At 43.9% G+C, this 19,290-nt stretch overlaps 1 protein-coding gene across 50 annotated transcripts in view; it reads right to left on the minus strand.

Annotated features, from left to right (window-relative positions):
- Window positions 1–6,620: 6,620 nt before the first annotated feature.
- RBM47 (RNA binding motif protein 47) overlaps window positions 6,621–19,290 on the minus strand; it is a 303,668-nt gene continuing 290,998 nt past the window's right edge. For all 50 annotated transcript variants that reach the window (XM_084971907.1, XM_084971928.1, XM_084971917.1 and 47 more), the window contains 2 exons: window positions 17,370–17,569; window positions 6,621–9,472 (listed from right to left, as the gene is read on the minus strand). In XM_084971907.1, the coding sequence (XP_084828033.1) occupies window positions 9,233–9,472; window positions 17,370–17,569 (440 nt within the window). In that variant the 3' untranslated portion in view covers window positions 6,621–9,232. The remainder of the gene's footprint in view (window positions 9,473–17,369; window positions 17,570–19,290) is intronic.

Here is a 19,290-nt window from a genome sequence, read left to right on the forward strand (position 1 = left end):
TAACAGTAACTGCTTCACAGAGTTGTAAGGATTTAAGAGACACTGCATTTAAGGCGCCAGGTAAATTGTCCCATCATATTATTTAATTGAGAGTATTGTTGTGATCTTGGGCCAGTCATTTATCCTCTAAGCCTCAATGTCTTCCTTGATAAAATGGCAATAAAGCTCAGCATTGTCTTTTGGCCCCATCACAAAGCTTGGTACAGGGTAGATGCTCAATGGAGTTCCCGTTGTGGCTCAGTGGTTAACAAATCCGACTAGGAACCATGAGGTTTCGGGTTCGATCCCTGGCCTTGCTCAGTGAGTTAAGGATCCTGTGTTGCTGTGGCTCTGGTGTAGGCCAGCAGCTACAGCTCTGATTCGACCCCTAGCTTGGGAACCTCCATCTGCTGTGGGAGCAGCCCAAGAAATGGCAAAAACAAAACAAAACAAAAAAACAAACCTGGAGTAGATGCTCAAAAAGCATTTGTTAATGAATGAATGGATGAGGAGGAGGAGAGAAAGAAGCACATCTTCTGTGATTACAGGTTTTCATGAAGCTCAGGTGAGACAGGGCTGAAGGAAGCCTTCTATGAAGTAGGAAATGCTATTCAAAAGTAAGCTAATAATATAGGTAGTGTTTTATTTTTTTATACAATGATTTTTTTTTCATTATAGCTGGTTTCCAGTGTTCTGTCAATTTTCTACTGTACTGCATGGTGACCCAGTTACACACACACGTTAAGGATTCTTTTTCTCCCATTATCATGCTCCATCCTAAGTGACTGGATATGGTTCCCAGTGCTACACAGCGGGATCTCCTAGGTGGTGTTTTAGAATAGAGAAGTTCCTTGATTGGAGTGTCTTTTCAGGACTTTATTCATCTGGGTTACTGTTCCTTAACTGTGTTCAGTGAACTCTCCGGGTCCAACTATTTGGCCCCAAGCAGCTCAGAATTTCTAGGCCGAGCTCCCTAGATGGGGCCGTCTTTGCGGTCAGAACAATGTCGGGCAGGTGAGGACTTCCTGGCCCTTGAAGTTAACCTCTTTCTTTTCTTTCTTTCATTCTTTTTTTTTTTTTTTTTTTTTGTCTTCTTACCTTTTCTGGGGCTGCTCCCACGGCACATGGAGGTTCCCAGGCTAGGGGTCGAATTGGAGCTGTAGCCACCGGCCTATGCCAGAGCCACAGCAACGCGGGATCCTTAACCCACTGAGCAAGGCCAGGGATCGAACCCACAACCTCATGGTTCCTAGTCGGATTCGTTTCCGCTGTGCCACGACAGGAACTCCTCAATAACTTTTATGATCAGGCAACTCTGTTAGGAGATTGGCATAACTTCAGAAGAAACAAATGATTTTAAATGCTTATGAAATGGGTGAATTATCATTGTACTTTAGCACGCCATCCCTAGCCCCTGAGTTAGAGGATCCAGATTCAAATTCAGACTCTTTTACCAACCAGCTATATGATCTTAGGGATGTTATTGAACCTCCCTCTGGCTCCTTGTGTTTTATATGTAAAATGAGGATAACAGAAGTAGCTATCTCAAGTATGAAAAAATGAGCCATGCAAAACTAATGTTTGCTGTTAGAAGCCAGAATGGTGACTTCTTGGTGAGGAAATAGTAACTGGAAAGGGACATAGGGCCGCTTCTGGCAGGCTTGTCATGTTTCCCATCTGGATGCTGGTTATGTGGATATGCTCGGTTTGTAAAAATTCATCAAGCTGTATATGACATGTGCAAAATCCTGCATCTATGTTATTTTAGGGTTTTTTGTTTGCTTTTGGCCACGCCCACAGCATGGGAGGGTTCCTGGGCCAGGGGTCAAACCTGTGCCACAGCAGTGACAGGAGCAGCTGCAGTGATGCTGCTGGATCCTTTATCCACTGCACCATAAGGGAACTCCAACGTCTATGTTATTTTTTAATAACTTTTTTTTTTTTTTTAGATGGCTGCACCCTGGGCATATGGAAGTTCCCAGGCTAGGGGTCCCGTCAGAGCTACATCTGCCAGCCTACACCACAGCAACATCAGATCCGAGTCGTGTATGCGGCCTACACCACAGCTCGTGGCAATGCCAGATCCTTAACCCACTGAGCGAGGCCAGAGATCGAACCTGCATCCTCATGGTTCCTAGTCAGATTCCTTTCCGCTGTGCCACAACAAGAACTCCCTCCAGTAAAGACTTTTTGAAAATCCATGTAGACTACTTGCAATACAGGGAGTAACTTTCAGCCACTACTTTTATCTCCTCCTTTTTCTCTTAGAGGGTTAAGCGATCACCCCCTAAGTCTTTAACATTATTCCCAAATATAAGGAAAATGACAAACAAGAAAAAGAAATATTCACGTGGGCAGGACCTGACTGGGCACTCGATGGAATATTTGTACTTAGGGATTGGGAAATTGTGCTAAATAGGTTATTTTGCTATTGTCTCATACTCAGAATGCTTCCTTCTGAAAATGCTAGAGCACATGGAGGCTGAGTTACAGTCCCAGAATTTCTTCTCTTAGCATCTTATTTGGAAAGGGGAGGCTAAGGGAAGCTGCGTTGGCACACCACTTGGTGTGACTGAGACATTGTCGAAAGACCATATTTAAATTGGGCGGGGTTGAAACTGGAGACGCTGAAGAGAAACACCATTCCCTGGAACCACCCCAGTTAGGAATAAAAGTCCTGAAAAAGAAGAAAAATCCGAGCAAAAACAGAACTAGCAGGACCCAGTGTTATCATGGTACCATGAGCTCAAAATGTCTTGACCCAGCGCCCCCAGCAAGGTCATCTGAGAAACAACTGGGCTTCAGCGACTTGTCTTACTGGCCTCGGCATGACTAAGGCCTATTTAAGCCTCGTGGTTGGTTAATCATTAAAGCAGGTTTTTGACAAACAAAGTAGAACAAGCCAAGAAAGAAGGGCAGCTAAAAATTAGCTCAGAAAAGGTCGTATTTCTTGCAAACGCAGGGCTTGGTGTAGCTTTTGATTGTGGGTCTAGTTGTGTGGAACGGATAACTGAGGAGGCCCGTGTGTCCCTGAACATTTTCCTCGGGACCCTCTTCTACCCTCACAGTCTATAGGCCTCCATCGCCTTTGCTGAGAAGGCTGGGGACCTCCTGGCCCACGCACGTAGCTGCTGTCGTGACTCCATAGAGGAGGTCCCAGAGGTTGGAATCTAGATCTAAAGAAGGAAGAGATGGGTACTCGGAGTCTTGGCTGCCCCTTCACTCTCCCATGCAAAGAGCAGGGCTGGTGGGCATGGGCAGGGGCCAGGAAGGCTGAAAAGAGGCAGTTGCCCACTAGGGGGAGCTCTCCAAGGCTCCAGCCCTTGACTGCCAGCCCATCCCTTCCTCAGCCTCTCAGTTTCCACAGATAGGGAGCCACCATTTTCCTAAAAGAAACGCAGTCCTAACCTGAAATGATTTAGAGGGCTTCCCACTTCCTTGTTATCGAGCCCAAATCTCTTTTTTCTACAGTTAACACGGCCCCATCAACTGTGTTTGGTGTTGAAGGGAACATAGGTTGTTTCCTCACCCCCCCATCCTTCCTCCTTTTGCCAGGCAGCCAAACTTCTTTCCAGCTCTTGCATATACCACATTTTTTTTTTTTTTCCTTCTGGGCCTGGGCATTTCCTGTTCCCTCTTGTCCCTGCTCATCTTTCCTAGCTCCTGTTCATGCTGTTGTACTTTGCTCGGAGGCTACTTCCTCCCCAAAGTCTTAACCCCTTGCTCAGGCCTGGGTGATGGGGTGCCCCCATTTCATAGCCCTTGAGTGAAGCTGGGAGTTTCTGGAGGACAGAGGGGGTCGATTTTGTTGATCATTGTCTCTCTAGTGCCTCGTGCTGTGCTGGCACAGAGCTGGCATTCGACAAATGTTTATTGACTAAATGGCTGGACAAAAGAATTTAAAGGTGCAAAATATAAGGGCTTAATGGAGTTCATATAGTGGAAACGCGTTCACTCTACAGACTCAAAAGCAGAAGAGAAAGGACATAATACTTTCTTGTCTACGATGTACCAGGCTTTCCTAAGATTCATTAACTCATCTGATTTTCACAATAACCTTGTGAGGTCAGGATTATTATCTCTATTTTACCAATTAAGAAACAAGTGCTTAGAGAGGCAAGGTGTCTTTTCCAAGGTCACATGGCTGGCAAATAGCAAAGCTGGGGGTTCACCTCCTAGGCTGCAGACCCAGACTGTTCCACCAGGCCATTGTGCTTGCACAAGTATTTGAGCAATCACATTTTGGTATAAGGAGGTTAGGAAACAGGAGTATTGGTCACTGAGGCAGGGAGGACTAATGAAGGGACAAAGAAAAAGGCTGCATCCAATCTGATAGCTTAGAACTTGGAAGTGAAGCAAAACAATGTGTGGGCATCTCCTGGGTTTCATTCAGTATTTAAGCCTAACCTTGCCCTTGACCTTGGGTGGTCAGAGAGATGGGGGGGTGTGTGTGTCAAGAAAGTGGTAGAGCAAGGAAGTATTATCCTACCCAGTAATTTTTTTTAAGGCTTTTTTTTGGGGGGGGGGTCGTTGTATCAAAATGGGATTTCTTCAAAACAGCCATGCCAAAATGGCACATTTCATGTTTTTTTAAAAAAACCCAACTCTGATATAAATGTTGAGTTCCCAGAAGACTTTACCCGATAAATGTTGGACTGTCCATAAGATTATCCTTCATGAGAAAAAAAAAAAATAGAACTTTTTCTGGTTGTTTCGACTTCCAATAAGTGCTTATGCATGTTGTCATGACAGGTTGTTTTTGGAATTAAAACAATGGGGCACCTAGTCTAGCAAAGAATCAGAAGGGTGCAGTTGACTTCCTACAATAGTTCTTTAGCCCCCTCCATAATCCTTGAAAAAGCCTGTAGATCAAAAACCTTAAATCCACCAGTGTACACAATTTTAGTTGCCCAGCTAGGCTGTGTCTTCCAGGCTGTAAGTAGGCATTTCAGCCATTCTAGCTTCAGTTCCCATCCCCCAAGGAAGGAGGCTGCAGGTGAAAACCTCACTAAAAGCTAGCAGAGAGGAAACTACACCTGTAGAAAGCTTTTCTTTTTATAGGCTTTGAAATGTTTTGGGCACTACTGAATCTGTTCATTTCTAGGCTCAGTGCTGTTAGGAAGAAGCTGGGACTTGAGGCCTGAACATACCTGGTTCTGCCCTGATTGCTTCAATTCTGATATCCAGATTTAAGCTTGTGAACATATGACTTTAAACACACAATTAAAGCTATTCATCAGCTGTGGGGCTGTGGCCAGTCACGTATCTGCCCTGCCTACTTCCCTGAGTTCTTATGAGGTCCCGCAATAGTGGAAGTCAAGGAGCTTAATGAACCACACAATCATAGCCTTTATCCCCAGCCAACACACTATTTACCTGCTCATTTTGTCTGTGTTCTCCCACTGGAATGGAAGCTCTATGTGTGGCAAGATTTTATTGGCGGCGTTCACGCTGTGGCCACCGCAGCACCTAGAACAAAGCTGGGTAGGCTGGTAGAGGTGTAATATGCATTTTGTACCATTGTTCATTCTTTTTCTGACAGGAGCAATCAGGCTCTGATGCCGCAACTTGAGGGGCATCTGTACTTCTCTCCGAGAATAAGAAGTAGCAGATCTTGATCCCCTTGTAAATATTGTCTCATGATCTATCATCTTGGTAAGTTCCCTGGCCTCTTCTGTCTCTGAAAAAGCTTTTATCCTTTTAGGAGGAAGCAGGAAGTTGGAATTCTAACTTCCAAGAAATGTGGATCAGGAGGTCATAACCCAGGCTGCTCAACACTAAGAAGGTAAAAATTCTTACTCAAAGGCAGAGCCACGTGGAGCAATTTTTAGAGGTAATTCCATTGACAAAGTACTGCCTTGCCTTGAATCTGCCTGGTTGCCTTTGCCAATGGAGCCTATCTGAAGCTAGTGATCATCTCTAGAGAAAAAGAAGTGTCCTGCTAACCTTGCTGGGTGCTGTGAAAAGGTGAAACAGAAGGCTTTAGTTTCCAACATGCTGATCGACAATCAGGTCACCTCAGCACTTTCCTGAGACCACCAAACAACTCAATGTCACACCAGCTGCCCCCGTGTAGATTTCTGAGTGTAAAGCTCTTGGGGTCATTAACAAACTTCAGTACCGAGAACAATGACAGGCTTTGCCACATCCTATTCCAATCCAGATGCTGAGTGATAGTTGAGTGTTCAACTTTCTACCACCTGGGCTCAGTCAAGTTAAAGGACATTGAGGAGTTCCCCTCGAGGCTCAGTGGTTAATGAACCTGACTAGGATCCATAAGGATGCAGGTTTGATCCCTGGCCTCGTTCAGTGGGTTAAGGATCTGGTGTTGCCGTGAGCTGTGGCTGTGGTGTAGGCTGGCAGCTGTAGCTCCGATTCGACCCCTAGCCTGGGAACTCCCATATGCCATGGGTGTGGCCCTAAAAAAAAAAAAAAAAAAAAAGAAGAGTTAAAGGACATTGATAATTCCCAATTTTTATTGTGTACCTCATCTTCACTAGTAATTCCAAATCCAAGATATGACTTTCTCCAACTGAAAATAATGGATTAGTTGATTCCTTCTATGCTGTAAGGGTTTTTCTAATTTTGTTAGGGAAAAAAATGTGTATAAAGAAGACACACTTTAAAATAAGGTCTTGAAATTGCTTTAAAGAAAGCTTTATTTACTACACACATCCTAAGAATGTACTGTAAATGAAGCAAGATCCAAATAAACTTTAAAGCTTTTCAAATACAAAGCAACTAAAGATAACTAAATTGCTAGCACGTTTGAAAACAGAGAAACTTGAAAGCTTTTTTTTTTTTTACATTTATAGTTTGTTCTTAACCCTAAAAAAAAAAAGTTCACATTTCAAGTTATAAACTTACCTCAGTAGTGTATTTATATGAAATGGTTTTGAAACAACAAGGACAGACAGACCATAGGTAGGAGGCTCATTGATACTTAATTGGCTATGTCACCAATATTTGTTTTTAAGGTAGTTTGGTAGTTAGCATGTTAAGACACCATGTTTTTTTTTTTTTTTTTTCTTTTTTTGCAAATAATTGACAGGCACATGTAAAATACAGTAAGACCCCTGGGTCAGAGTCTCATCCAGTGAAACTCTGTGATAATAAATCCTTCACTGGAGAGCCCTTCTTTCACACAAAGTCAAGGAATGGGGATCTCATCCTAATTGCATTGTGTCGGATTATTCATTTACAGCAGGCTGGAGTTTGGATGCAGCTTGTAGGGTTCACTATTGGGAACATTGCACAATTACTTTATGTCATTTAAGAACGATGGAGAGGAACGTTAGGAATGTTTAAAGGCCTTTACAGGCACTCAATAATTTTATAGACTAGTTAAATAAATATTGCTTATATATAAAAAAATTCATCCCACCCTAAGATGAGGGGAAAGAGGGCATGTGGGAATCTCTTAATTTAAAATGTAAAACAAAACTAAAACACTTGCTAAGGGCAGGATCCTATTATTAATCCACAATAAGAATCCAGCCATCAGCAAAAATTCAGTGAGTGGAAAGATGTGATGGAATCTCTAGTATGACATCAAAACACCACCGTGTCCTTGCCACCTATTGCACACCTCACTTCCTTGATAAAAACCTTAAAAAAAAAAAACCAAAAAAACAAAAAAAAAACCCAAAAACCCAAGTGGTATATTTCATAAAGTGGATGACAATCTTAACATTTTACTGTATTTTACATTCACTCTGCTAAACAAAAGCCTTTCAACAGGCACACAACAACACTGTGACAATACATTTACTTCCTAATAAAAAAACTTTCCAATAACATTGAAATAAAATGGTTTTGTTTTTGTTTTTGCAATTCTGCAACATAAAACAACTAAAAAACTAGCATTAGGAGATATTTACAAATTTTCTCTTAACTCCTGCAGGCCTCTTCTCTTCCTCCTGGCTGTGCACACCCCAATTCAGTTCCCCTGCCACGTGCACGGCAACGGAGGGGAGCCCTGTTCAATAAACATATTTCCAACGCCCTTGACAACCACAGACATTTTGCATGAAACACGACAAGGCAACTAGAAGCACAGCTTTCTGCCAACAAGAGTCTTTTTGGGGTCTTGCCTATAACAACGTTCTCTGTCTCTACAAACTCATACTTCAAAACAAATATAATAAAAGCATTAGGAAAGGAATGAAAATTGTATACCGGACAATTAAATAGCTATGCAAAGATGTCTTATGCAAACTATGAAAAGCTTGTGCTTACATGTACTCTATCAAAAATATCTCCCCAACTAAACCAAACCAAAAAAACCAAACAAAAAAAATAAACAGACAAAAAAAAAATTCCCCACAACAAAACAAAACACCCCAACAAAACCCCAAGAAGTATAAAAGCCATCAATATTTTCTCTGTCAGAGAAATTCATTTGTCCTAGACTTGCCAAACACAGAGGTTGGGGAGGACTGGGGACGGGGGGGTGGGGTGAGCAGGAGATGGCGGGGGGAACCTATCTAAGAGCCAAGGCACATGGAAAAGGAATGGGGCCCAGGGTGATGGTGGCAGGTGAGAGCTTTCCAGTGTTTGGACTCAGAAGTGTGACAAGTCTTTTCAATGTTGGCTTAAGGAGAGATCGAGTGTTTAATTGCTTTAAAAAAAAAAAAAATCAGAACCGCCATGGGTAACACATGGTAACACCCGTCAACCCTTAATTCCAGCAGAAATAGAGGTTTCACTCATTTTAAAATTGCACTTTCCAGTATAACTTTTAAAATAATGTTTTATGTAGTATTTTTAAAGCACTACTGTCTGTATCTTTAAATATCGACTATATACTTTTTTCAAAATAGTTCCCTAGCTGCTCAAGTGTGCTTTTTAATATATAGTTGATATACTTATTACTGAAGGTACTACAAAATAGAAATCTCTGGAGTGCAGAAGTTAAGAAAATAACCTTCATACTGAAAATATATCCTTAAAAATACAAAAACAAAAACCTCGATACAAAGGTACTACAGCATACAAACTTCTTAAGAGAGGGTGTTTAAGGCACAAACCATTGTTAAGTCTCTCGGAAATGTATGAGCACAGGCCTCCTGCTAAATTGAAAACAGTCTTAAAAAACTAGTGAAAACTTCATGTATATAAAATATTCCAGTAGGGTAGCTGATAACATTCTTCACGTTCAGGTTTCGCGTGCGCTAACCCAGCACGTTCTTCATAAATAGGAAAGTTCCTTCAGTGGCGGCGGCGGCGGCGGCGGGGCGGGTCCCGGCGGGTCTCAGTAGGTCTGGTAGACGTCGTGGATGGGGACCTGGATGGCGGCGGCAGGGAAGGCCTGAGGTATGTAGCCTGCGTATCCGCCGTAGACGGCGGCCGTGGCCGCCGCGTTCTTCTGTAGTGTGGCGATTGTGGCTGTGGCGGGAGCAGCAAATGGCACGTAACTGGCCCCGTAGATCCCGGCAGTGGGAATTCTCTGAACGTTTGGAGCCACCGTGTACACTGGAGTTATGGGGCGGCCCTGATGGAGAGAGAGAGAGACACTCATTTTTTTTTTTTTTTTTAGTCTTTTCTGGGGCCGCTCCAGCGGCATATGGAGGTTCCCAGGCTAGGGGTCCAATCGGAGCTGTAGCCACCGGCCTACGCCAGAGCCACAGCAACGCAGAATCTGCGTCAGCGACCCACACCACAGTTCCCGGCAATGCCAAATCCTTAACCCACTGAGTGAGGCCAGGGACCGAACCCGCAACCTCATGGTTCCTAGTCGGATTCATTAACCACTGCGCCATGAGGGGAACTCCGAGACTCCTTACTGATCACGTGTGGGTACCTGTCCATTCATTGAGTGCCATCCATTCATTCAATTCCCAGGGGTCGGGAGGAGAGGACAGAGAAAGGTTTCCATTCTCAGGGCGGGGAGGCAGAGGGGTACACAGACAACTATGTGAGCCGCTCAAGTCAGGTGGAGCTGCATCCTCAAGGCTCACTCCAACTCAGCTGGCGGAAGTGACAACTGGGATGCTCAGGCAGAGTTTAAATACACTGGAGTCCTCTGCCCACCATCCCACTCAATGAGCCTATGCTCCAGAGCCAGCTAGAGAGGGGAGTTGCCGTGGACCCTTCACTCAGCTGATCTCACTGTAATGAAGAATAAGTGTTTTTCCTAAAACACACACCAGCTGCCTCAACTCACACTTAACTGAAGGAACAAGATGTTTCAAGAATGGAGAGGAGCAGCGTCTGTCACATCTTTATGGGACAAAGTACACAGATCTCCAAAGGGCCAGTTTCTTAAGCTGTGACTTAAAGAGCTAGGACCATACACAATTCCCTGCAAATGCGATTGTCTCTGCCATCGCCCACCTGAGCACTAGACAAAAGGCTGCCGAAGCTCAGCTACCTGCCAAAGGCCTTGCGGCTTCCTTCCCCCCACTTGAAAGGGTAACACACTATGTTTTCAGAACGAACAGGCGTGGACAGGGAAAGCTGTGGTTCAGGATTTCCCAAAGTGTTTCTGTGAGCTGCTTTATGGAAAGCGAGATTTTTGGTAAAAATGAAACAGACATTTAACAAAACATCTGGAGCACCTCATGTTCCACGGAATACCCCGTAGTATGTGCTGCTGTGGTCTCTCTGTCTTCAAAATAAACATCAGCTTATATGAAATGGGGAACTATAGATTTTAAAAAAGTATTTCTGGAGCTCCCATTATGGCTTAGCCGTAATGAACCCGACCAGTATCCATGTGGATACGGGTTCACTCCCTGGACCTGCTCAGTGGGTTAAGGATCTGGCGTTGCCGTGAGCTGCGGTATAGGCTGCAGATATGGCTCGGATCCTGCGTTGGTGTAGGCTGGTGGCTGCAGCTCTGATCTAACCCTAGCTGGGAACTTCCATATGCTGCAGGTTTGGCTCTAAATTATTTCTTCCTGGATTTTTAACCCTGGAGTTACTTATCATTCCTTTACAAAATCTGCAAATCAGTCACAAAATTATGTTCAAAGGAACTTCATAATCTGAGCCTTTTTTTCAACTGTAACCAAAATAATAATTATACCAAATGATAACAATAATAGAGATTACAGTCTGCTAGGGACTATTCTAAGCGCCTTATTTGTATATGAATCACCATCTCTACCACCAGTGAAGCTGGTACTATGATTACATGGAGAAGTTCAGATGTTTTAAATGACTTGTACAAGGTGACACAGCCTTTAAGAAATGGAATGTGAAACTCTTAGCCTTGCATTCTCCTGCCTCCCACAAGGCAGCCGTGATGAGTATCTCATCAGCAACGCTTTACAGACAGGGAGAGAAACCTCGGAACTGGGGAGACTGGTTCACAGCACGACACAAGCCATCTTTTCCAAATGCGTGGACATCTCTTTAATAACAACTGCACAGGGAGTTCCCATCGTGGCTCAGTGGTTAACGAACACGACTAGGATCCATGTGGATGTGGGTTTGATCCCTGGCCTCACTCAGTGGGTTAAGGATCTGGCACTGCCATGAACTGTGGTGTAGGTCACAGATGCGGCTCAGATTCTGTGTGGCTGTGGCATAGGCCAGCAGCTGTAGCTCCAATCTGACCCCGAGCCTGGGAACTTTCTTATGCCCCAGGTGCAGCCCTAAAAAGAAAAAACAAAAACAAAAAACAAATGCACAAAGGGAAAGAGTCGAAGGGAAGGCGATACCTGAGAGAAACCTTTCCACGTGCTACAATGCAGCCCAACCCTTGGGCTCAGGTGGGTGCCATGGGGTTGGGCTGAGCATGGGGAGTGGGGGAGGGGAGAGGAAAAGACCTCAGTTTCCCTGCCTCTCAAAAAGCAACGGTGAGCCTTGCTCTCCTTATACAACTGACTTGTTGTGAAGATTGAGAACACTGAGAAATCAATGTGAAAAAGTGCTCGTCTATACCTGCAAACTTTAAAAAATTGATTCCAAGGACTATGTGAAATTTCAGATACAAAATGGCTCAATAGGAGCATCCCTGAGCCCCTGCAAAACAGAGGAGGAAGATGGATGGTGTCCCACGGGCAGGTTCTGCAAGCCACGCTGGGAACTGATTTCCAGTGTCGCTCCACCCAGAAAGGTGTTCCACTCACCAATCCGTACAGCTTACGATGCTCCCTCCTCTGCTGCAGCCTGGCAGAGGACACAGAGGAGGTGGAGGACTGAACCCAGGTCAGAGAACCTGGGTCAAAGAACTCGAGGCAGAACAGAGAGTCCTAGATCTGAGGGACAGCAGCAGGGCCACACATGCTCCAAGAAGCCATCCCCAGGTTACAAAGTGAGGAGGTGCAGGCATTCTGCAGAATATATTGGAGGAGACAACAGTCTCCATAGGAATCAACTGATAATGATAACATGCAGAACAAGCCCACAAACCGCTGGTAATACACAAAGGCGTGGCATCAGGGCCCGACCAGAACTGAGACTATGCAGCAGAGACCAAAGTTCACAAGCTTCGTGGTAAAGAGGAATCAGAAGTTATTAGCAGACTGCATCTTATACTAGCAGAATTCCACAAAGTAATGGTTGTAGGTTATTGAATACATTCATAGGTAAAACTACAGTGTGAGTCCTTTCCAACCTATTTCCCTCTCCTTTTTTTGGCTTTTGGAGTTAATCTGATGATAGATTGTGGGTCAAAAAAAAGGTTAAATGGTCTGACCTTTTCTGAACAGTGCAATCAAGACTACGGCACAGAGTGGGCCACTCCAGGGGTTCACAAGCCTGGCTGTTTCAGCACCACGAGGAGCTGGGACAAAATATGGAGTCCTACTGAAGTGGAATCTTCTGGGCTTTGAAGATTCTAGGAATCTCTGGGTTTTTTTGGTTGCACACACAGCATTTGGAAGTTCCCCAGCCAGGAATGGAAATCCAACGCTGGATCCTTAACCCACTGTCCTGGGCCAGGGATTGAACCTGTGCCACAGCAACCCGAGCCACTGTGGCACAATGGAAACTCTAAGAATCTCTGTTTTATAAAACACCTTTTTCTTCCACTTTTAAAAATTAAAACCCTTGGAGTTCCCATCATGGCTCAGTGAGTTAAGGATCCGGCATTGCAGTGAGCTCTGGTGTGGATCGCAGATGCCCTTCGGATCCTATGTTGGTGTGGCTGTGGCTGTGGCGTATTGCGGCAGCTATAGCTCCGATTGGACCCCTAGCCTGGGAACCTTCATAAGCTGCAGGTACGCCCCTAAAAAAAAAAAAAAAAAAAAAATTAAATTAAAACTATTTAAGCATTTCAATAGCATCAATTTGGTGGCAGCAAAAGAAGCACTCCCAAAGACAAATATTTTGAAAGGCATTTATAAAAATACACTGCACAAAATCCTATCTTGCATCTTTAAAAATAAATTATATTCTAAACCTTTCCATCCCAACTCCCAATTTTAGCTTTATATAAGAAATTTTGATTTCTATATTTAGAGAGAGGATTAAGATGGCAGAAAAGAAGGACTGGAGCTCAACTTCTCCCCTAAAAACAACAAACTTCACAACTAAAGACTGAGCAATCTCCACCCAAATGGACCGGAAACCTTAAAAAAGATACCCTACTCCAGAAGAAAAAGAGGAGGCCACATCAAGAGGTAGGAGGGGCGATTTTGTGATATAAACAACCCCATACCTCCCGGGTGGGAAGCTCCACAGACTGAAAACTAACTGGTTCACAGAGACTCACCTACAGGAGTGAGAGTTCTAAGCCCCACATCAAATCCTCATGTGTGGGGATCTGGCACTGGGAGAAAGAGCCCCGGAGCACCTGGCATTGAAGGCCAGTGAGGCTTGTGTGCCGGAGCTCCAAAGGACTGGGGGAAACGGAGACGCCATTCTTAAAAGGCGCACACAGACTTTCATGTACACTGGGTCCCAGGGAAGAGCGAGGTCTCCATTGGAATCTGGGTCAAACCTGACTGCAGTTCTTGGAGGACATCCTGGGAAAACAGGGGTGAATGTGGCTTGCTGTGGGGAAAGGACATTGGAAGCAAAGCTCTTGGGAGTATTCAGCAGCCATGCCTTTCTCTGGAGGGGGCCATTTTGGGAAAATCTGGCCCCAACTGCCAGTCAGCACTGAGAAGCCCCAGGGCAAACAACAATCCAGGTGGGATCACAGCCCCGCCCCTCAGTAAACAGGCTGCCTAAAGACCCCTCAGGCACAAAGATGCCTCTAATCCCATCCAGAGACTAAGCCCCACCCACCAGAGGGATTAGAATCGGCTCCACCTACCAGTGGGCAGGCATCAGGAAGCCTACAGCAAGCCCCCATACTGACTTCAGCCACAAGGGGGGCAGACAGCAGAGTAAGAGAGGCTACAACTCTATTTTATCTGTAAAAAGGTCACCACACCAAAAACCTGTAAAAATGAAAAGACAGAGAACTATAACTCAGATGAGGGAGAAAGGAAAAACCCCAGAAAATCAGCTAAGCAATGAGGAGATTCTCAGCATCCAGGAGAAAGACTTTAGATTGTTGATGCTGAAGATGATGCAAGACATTGGAAATAAACTGGAGGCAAAGATGGATAACTTACAGGAAACACTGACCAAAGAGATACAAGATTTAAAACTTAAACAAGGAGATGCAAAATACAATAACTGAAATAAAAAATTCACTAGAAGAAGCCAACAGCAGAACATAGGAGGCAGAAGAATGAATAAGTGAGGTGGAGGACAGATTAGTGGAAATCACAGATGGGGAACAGAAAAGAGAAAAAAGATTGAAAATAAATGAAGAGAGTCTCAGAGAACTCTGGGAGAACGTTAAACGCACCAATATCCGTATTATAGGGCTGCCAGAGGGAGAAGAGAGAGAAAAGGGGACAGAAAAAATATTCCATGAGGTAACAGCCGAAAACTTGCCTAACAAAGGAAAGGAACCACTCACTCAAATCCAGGAAGCACAACGAGTACCATATAAAATAAACCCAAGGAGGAACAACCCAAGACACATATTAATCAAACTAACCAAAATTAAAGACAAAGAGAAAATCTTGAAAGCAGCTAGGGAAAAGAAACAAGTAACATACAAGAGAACCCCAATAAGGTTATTGGCAGATTTTTCCGCAGAAACCCTGTAGGCCAGAAGGGAGTGGCATGATATACTTAATGTGATGAAAGGAAAAAACCTCCAACCAAGATTACTCTACCCAGCAAGGCTCTCATTCAGATTTGAAGGAGAAATCAAAACCTTCACAGATAAGCAAAAGTTGAGACAAATCAGCAACACTAAACCAGTCTTACAACAAATACTAAAGGAACTTGTCTAAGCAGAAAGGAAAAGGCCGTAATCAGAAACAAAAATACCGCAAATGACAAGGCTCACAATAAAGGTATATATACAGTAAAGATACAAAATCATCCACGCACAATTACACCACCAAAATCAGAAATCATGAGAAAAAGTGGGTACAAATGCAGGACACTGGAGATGAACTTGCAATTAAGAGAACAACAACTTAAAACAATCTCATATATGTATAGACTCTTATATCAAAACTTCAGAATAACTGCAAACCAAAAATCTACAATGGATACACAAACAAGGAATATCTGGAGAAGAAATATATCTCATAGTAAATAAGTGCATAATCCACCATGAAGGGGGTCATTTGACATCATTCTTGGAATGCTGAAGTCCTCTTAGATCTGATTCTGATTTCCTCTCCATCAAAAAATTTATGCTAATTATAATTAAATAATGCAACTGTACAATTAAATAATACAGTTCTACAACTGTATTATTAACAACCATTGGTTTATCACATCACCTAGAATGGTGTAATAATGCCTATATTGAAGAATCAATAAGATGTAACAAATTGCGAGGACATATTTATATAGTTACACTGTTTTTTAACCAATTTATGCATTTTATATTTTACTTATTTTCAGAGGATGTATTATTTTTGTTATTCTTACCAGTTAAGTTATTCTTTTTATTATGCTATATAAAATATTTAATGGTATATAAGGCTTTCTTTTTTATAAATTTTAGTTGCGTAATATACACAATTGTAATATAATGCTCATTTTTAAAGAAAAATTGAAATGTAATAGATAATAGCTGTGGTGTAGGTTGCAGACGCGGCTCGGATCCCGCGTTGCTGTGGCTCTGGCGTAGGCCGGTGACTACAGCTCCGATTCAACCCCTAGCCTGGGAACCTCCATATGCCGTGGGAGTGGCCCAAGAAATGACAAAAAGATAAAAAGACAAAAAAAACAAAAAAAAACAAAAAACACTGCACAAAGTCCTATCTTGCGTCTTTAAAAATAAATTATATTCTAAATCTTTCCATCCCAATTCCCAATTTTAGCTGTATATAAGAAATTTTGATTTCTCTATTTATCCTATAGTATATGAAACATCTGTACACATTTTATCCAACTTAACTGCATAGGCCTTCGTTGCAATTCTAACTAGAGTGAAAAAAATGTCCCTTATCCATTCACGTAAGAGACACCCCCAGCCTGAGAACTGATGCTTGTTGATAGATCAGTTATTTGAGAGTTCCTGCCTCCCAAAGGATAGCTTCAACAAGAGACGGTTTTTCTGTCTGGATGAATGACCTATCATTTATAGGTATTCCCTGTGTGCTACACACTGCAGACACGAAGGAACGGAAGGCGTAGCTCTTGCTCCGGAAGAGCTTCGTTTTCACTGGGGAAACAGAACACTCTGGCAGTTAAATGCCAAGTAATACTGTAAAGAAAGAGAAGGATAGCAGAGATGCCTTCCAAGGCAGGGTGGATGGGGGCAGATGCTAGAGAAGAAACCACAGAGAGAACGCTCTGAGCAGAGGTGGGTAAGGAGGCGGGAATGCTAGGAACTGGATTGGGAGGAATAGCTGGATGTGGTAGGAAGAGAGGACAAAAGACAGATTTTGTCAAGTTTCATATCATCTTTATCTCTCCAGACATTTCTCTCCACAGGTGCGCACATGCACACGTAAACATGTATACCTATGGATATATTCATACACATAGAGAGGAAGGGAGGGAGGGGGGAAGGAGAGGCAGAACTTTAAAAACCTCATTGGATTAAAGTGGAATGGAAAAATGTAAACTACCTCCCTGGGCTTGGCGTGTCTGCTCTTTAACCAGAAGAACATGATTAAAGAGTATCCAGTGTCATAAAAAGAGTAAGTCTAGTATTATGACACTGTGAGGCATGCCATGTCATTTTGGCATACTGCTTCCCATTTTATTACAGGGACAGTATTAGGATAGCACAATGATTATTTAAACATTTTCTGTCTTGTCACATTTGTCTTAAAAACATCTTCTGTCACCCAGTCCCCTCGTTCTAACAGAGAGCGAGGCACACAGTGCATTCGCCTGCAGAACGAGACACATTCATGATAAATGAGGCCTCACGCAAAAGACAGCGACGGCAGCAGGACGACCCTTACCTGGAAAGGTGGCGGCGTGGACACGGCGGGGATGACAGCAGCGGCGGCAGCGGCCGCGGCAGCAGCGCTGGCTGGGTCTGGCTGCACAGCGATGGGGCTGATCATGTGCTCCATGGGGTGGATTTTGCCATCTTCAATCATTTTAGGAGCCGGAGCCGCCTGAAACATGGAATACTGGGCCCCAATGGCAGGGATGGCCACTGCAAGAGAAGCGACAGGCAAGTACAGTCAGCCACCCTCCGTCACGGAGGGAGGGCCATTACTTTCTCATCATCTTCAAGAACCAAGTTCAGCAGCCAGGGGCTCTCCCTGCTAACGAACCCTCTAATGTAGGTAACTAGGTGCCACCCGAGAGGAAGAGAGGGGAGGTGGCGGGTCCTCCCCCTGCTTGCCTTTCCAAAGGACAGTGTGGGGATGTTGGGGCTCCCCATCCATCAGCGGGGAACGCAAGTCTAGAGCTGGGTTTCTGCGCCAAACATTTCCTCCCGCTTCTGACTGAAAATCACATTTTGATTCTTACTCCTAAAGAGCAGGAAAGGGCCTTTGAATTCTGAGAAAACAAGCTCAGGATAAGAAGCTTGAGGCCCAAGAGTGGGACACGGAGCCTGTCTGGTCCTCATCCCTCCCCTCACCGTTACCAGACCTGCTGCCCTTTGCACTGTCACTGCGTTTAAGAAGCAGGTGCTGCGGAGGCTTCATTCGGAGAGAACTCAGAGGTCTGTGTACATCCTCCCCACCTTGGATTTCAGATTTCAAAAGGACTGACCCAAGGAGAAACACATAATAAGAAATGGAAAATGCTCTAATTTTCTAATGTTCACTCCTAATAGTAAGGCGATAGAGTAACTGCTTTTTTTGGTGGAACTTGCCAATTCAAAGACGTGGTTTTGTGAGTAAAGTCTGAAGGACTCACTTCAGAGATTCAAACAGCAGTTATCGAATGTCAGTGTATGATAAAGAGAGGTTAAAAGGGAAAAATGGCAGCCCTGATTGGGTGGTTTGTGTGAGTGTGTGGTATGTGTGTGGAGTGTGTATGTGTATGTGTTGAAAAAATGAGCAAGAACATCAAAATGCATATACAAAGTACCCTACTTAGTTTTTTTTTTTCCCCCCAATTGTAGGTAATGTCATCGAATAAAAGCTGACTTCATATAAGGTAAAGAGAGGAGTTCCCATCGTGGCGCAGCAGAAATGAATCTGAGCAGGAACCATGAGGTTGTGGGTTCAATCCCTGGTCTCGATCAGTGGGTTAAGGATCTGGCGTTGCCATGAGCTGTGGTGTAGGTCACAGACGTGGCTCAGATCTGGCCTTGCTGTGGCTCTGGTGTAGGCCTGCAGCTACAGCTCCAATTCAACCTAGCCTGGGAACCTCCATATGCCACTGGTGTGGCCCTAAAAGGACAATAGACAAAAGACCAAAAAAAAAAAAAAAAAAAAAAAAAGGTACAGAGAAATGACTGAGAGGCTAAACAATGATACACACATTTAATAAAATATACCTAAAATCTTAACCAAGTCTTTTACCTGCCTTTCCAACCATAGGGTCTTATGCCCGGATACTTCACGAGTTCCCTGGTGCTCTTCCTAAAAGACTGAGTTCTAATTTTCTGGATGAATCAGAAATAGCACCCAGGAGGATGGGCCCCAGAAAGTGTTGTAAGTTTGAGCTACACTGGGGTTGTACTAAGCAACTCTGGGTTGTTCTGGCTATCAGCCACAGGGATTTCTACCTCCTGCCCCAGGACGTAACTATATGCCCAAAGACTGTTTAAGAGTTCTTTCCTCTACCCCTTCCCCAACAAACAGAAGCAACAACTCCTGTTTCCAGGCTCTGATTTTGGAACTGCAGTGGGAAACAGGATCTGTTTTACACTGCTTAGAGCACCAATGGCATGTTTAGGGAAATCCAGTCTAAGGAGTC

Source organism: Sus scrofa, chromosome 8, assembly GCF_054392235.1.
Source record: "Sus scrofa isolate SSC_HxYL_T2T_F1_AM1 chromosome 8, Sscrofa_HxYL_maternal_Yorkshire_Landrace_v2.0, whole genome shotgun sequence".
In the NCBI taxonomy this organism is placed as follows: domain Eukaryota; kingdom Metazoa; phylum Chordata; class Mammalia; order Artiodactyla; family Suidae; genus Sus; species Sus scrofa.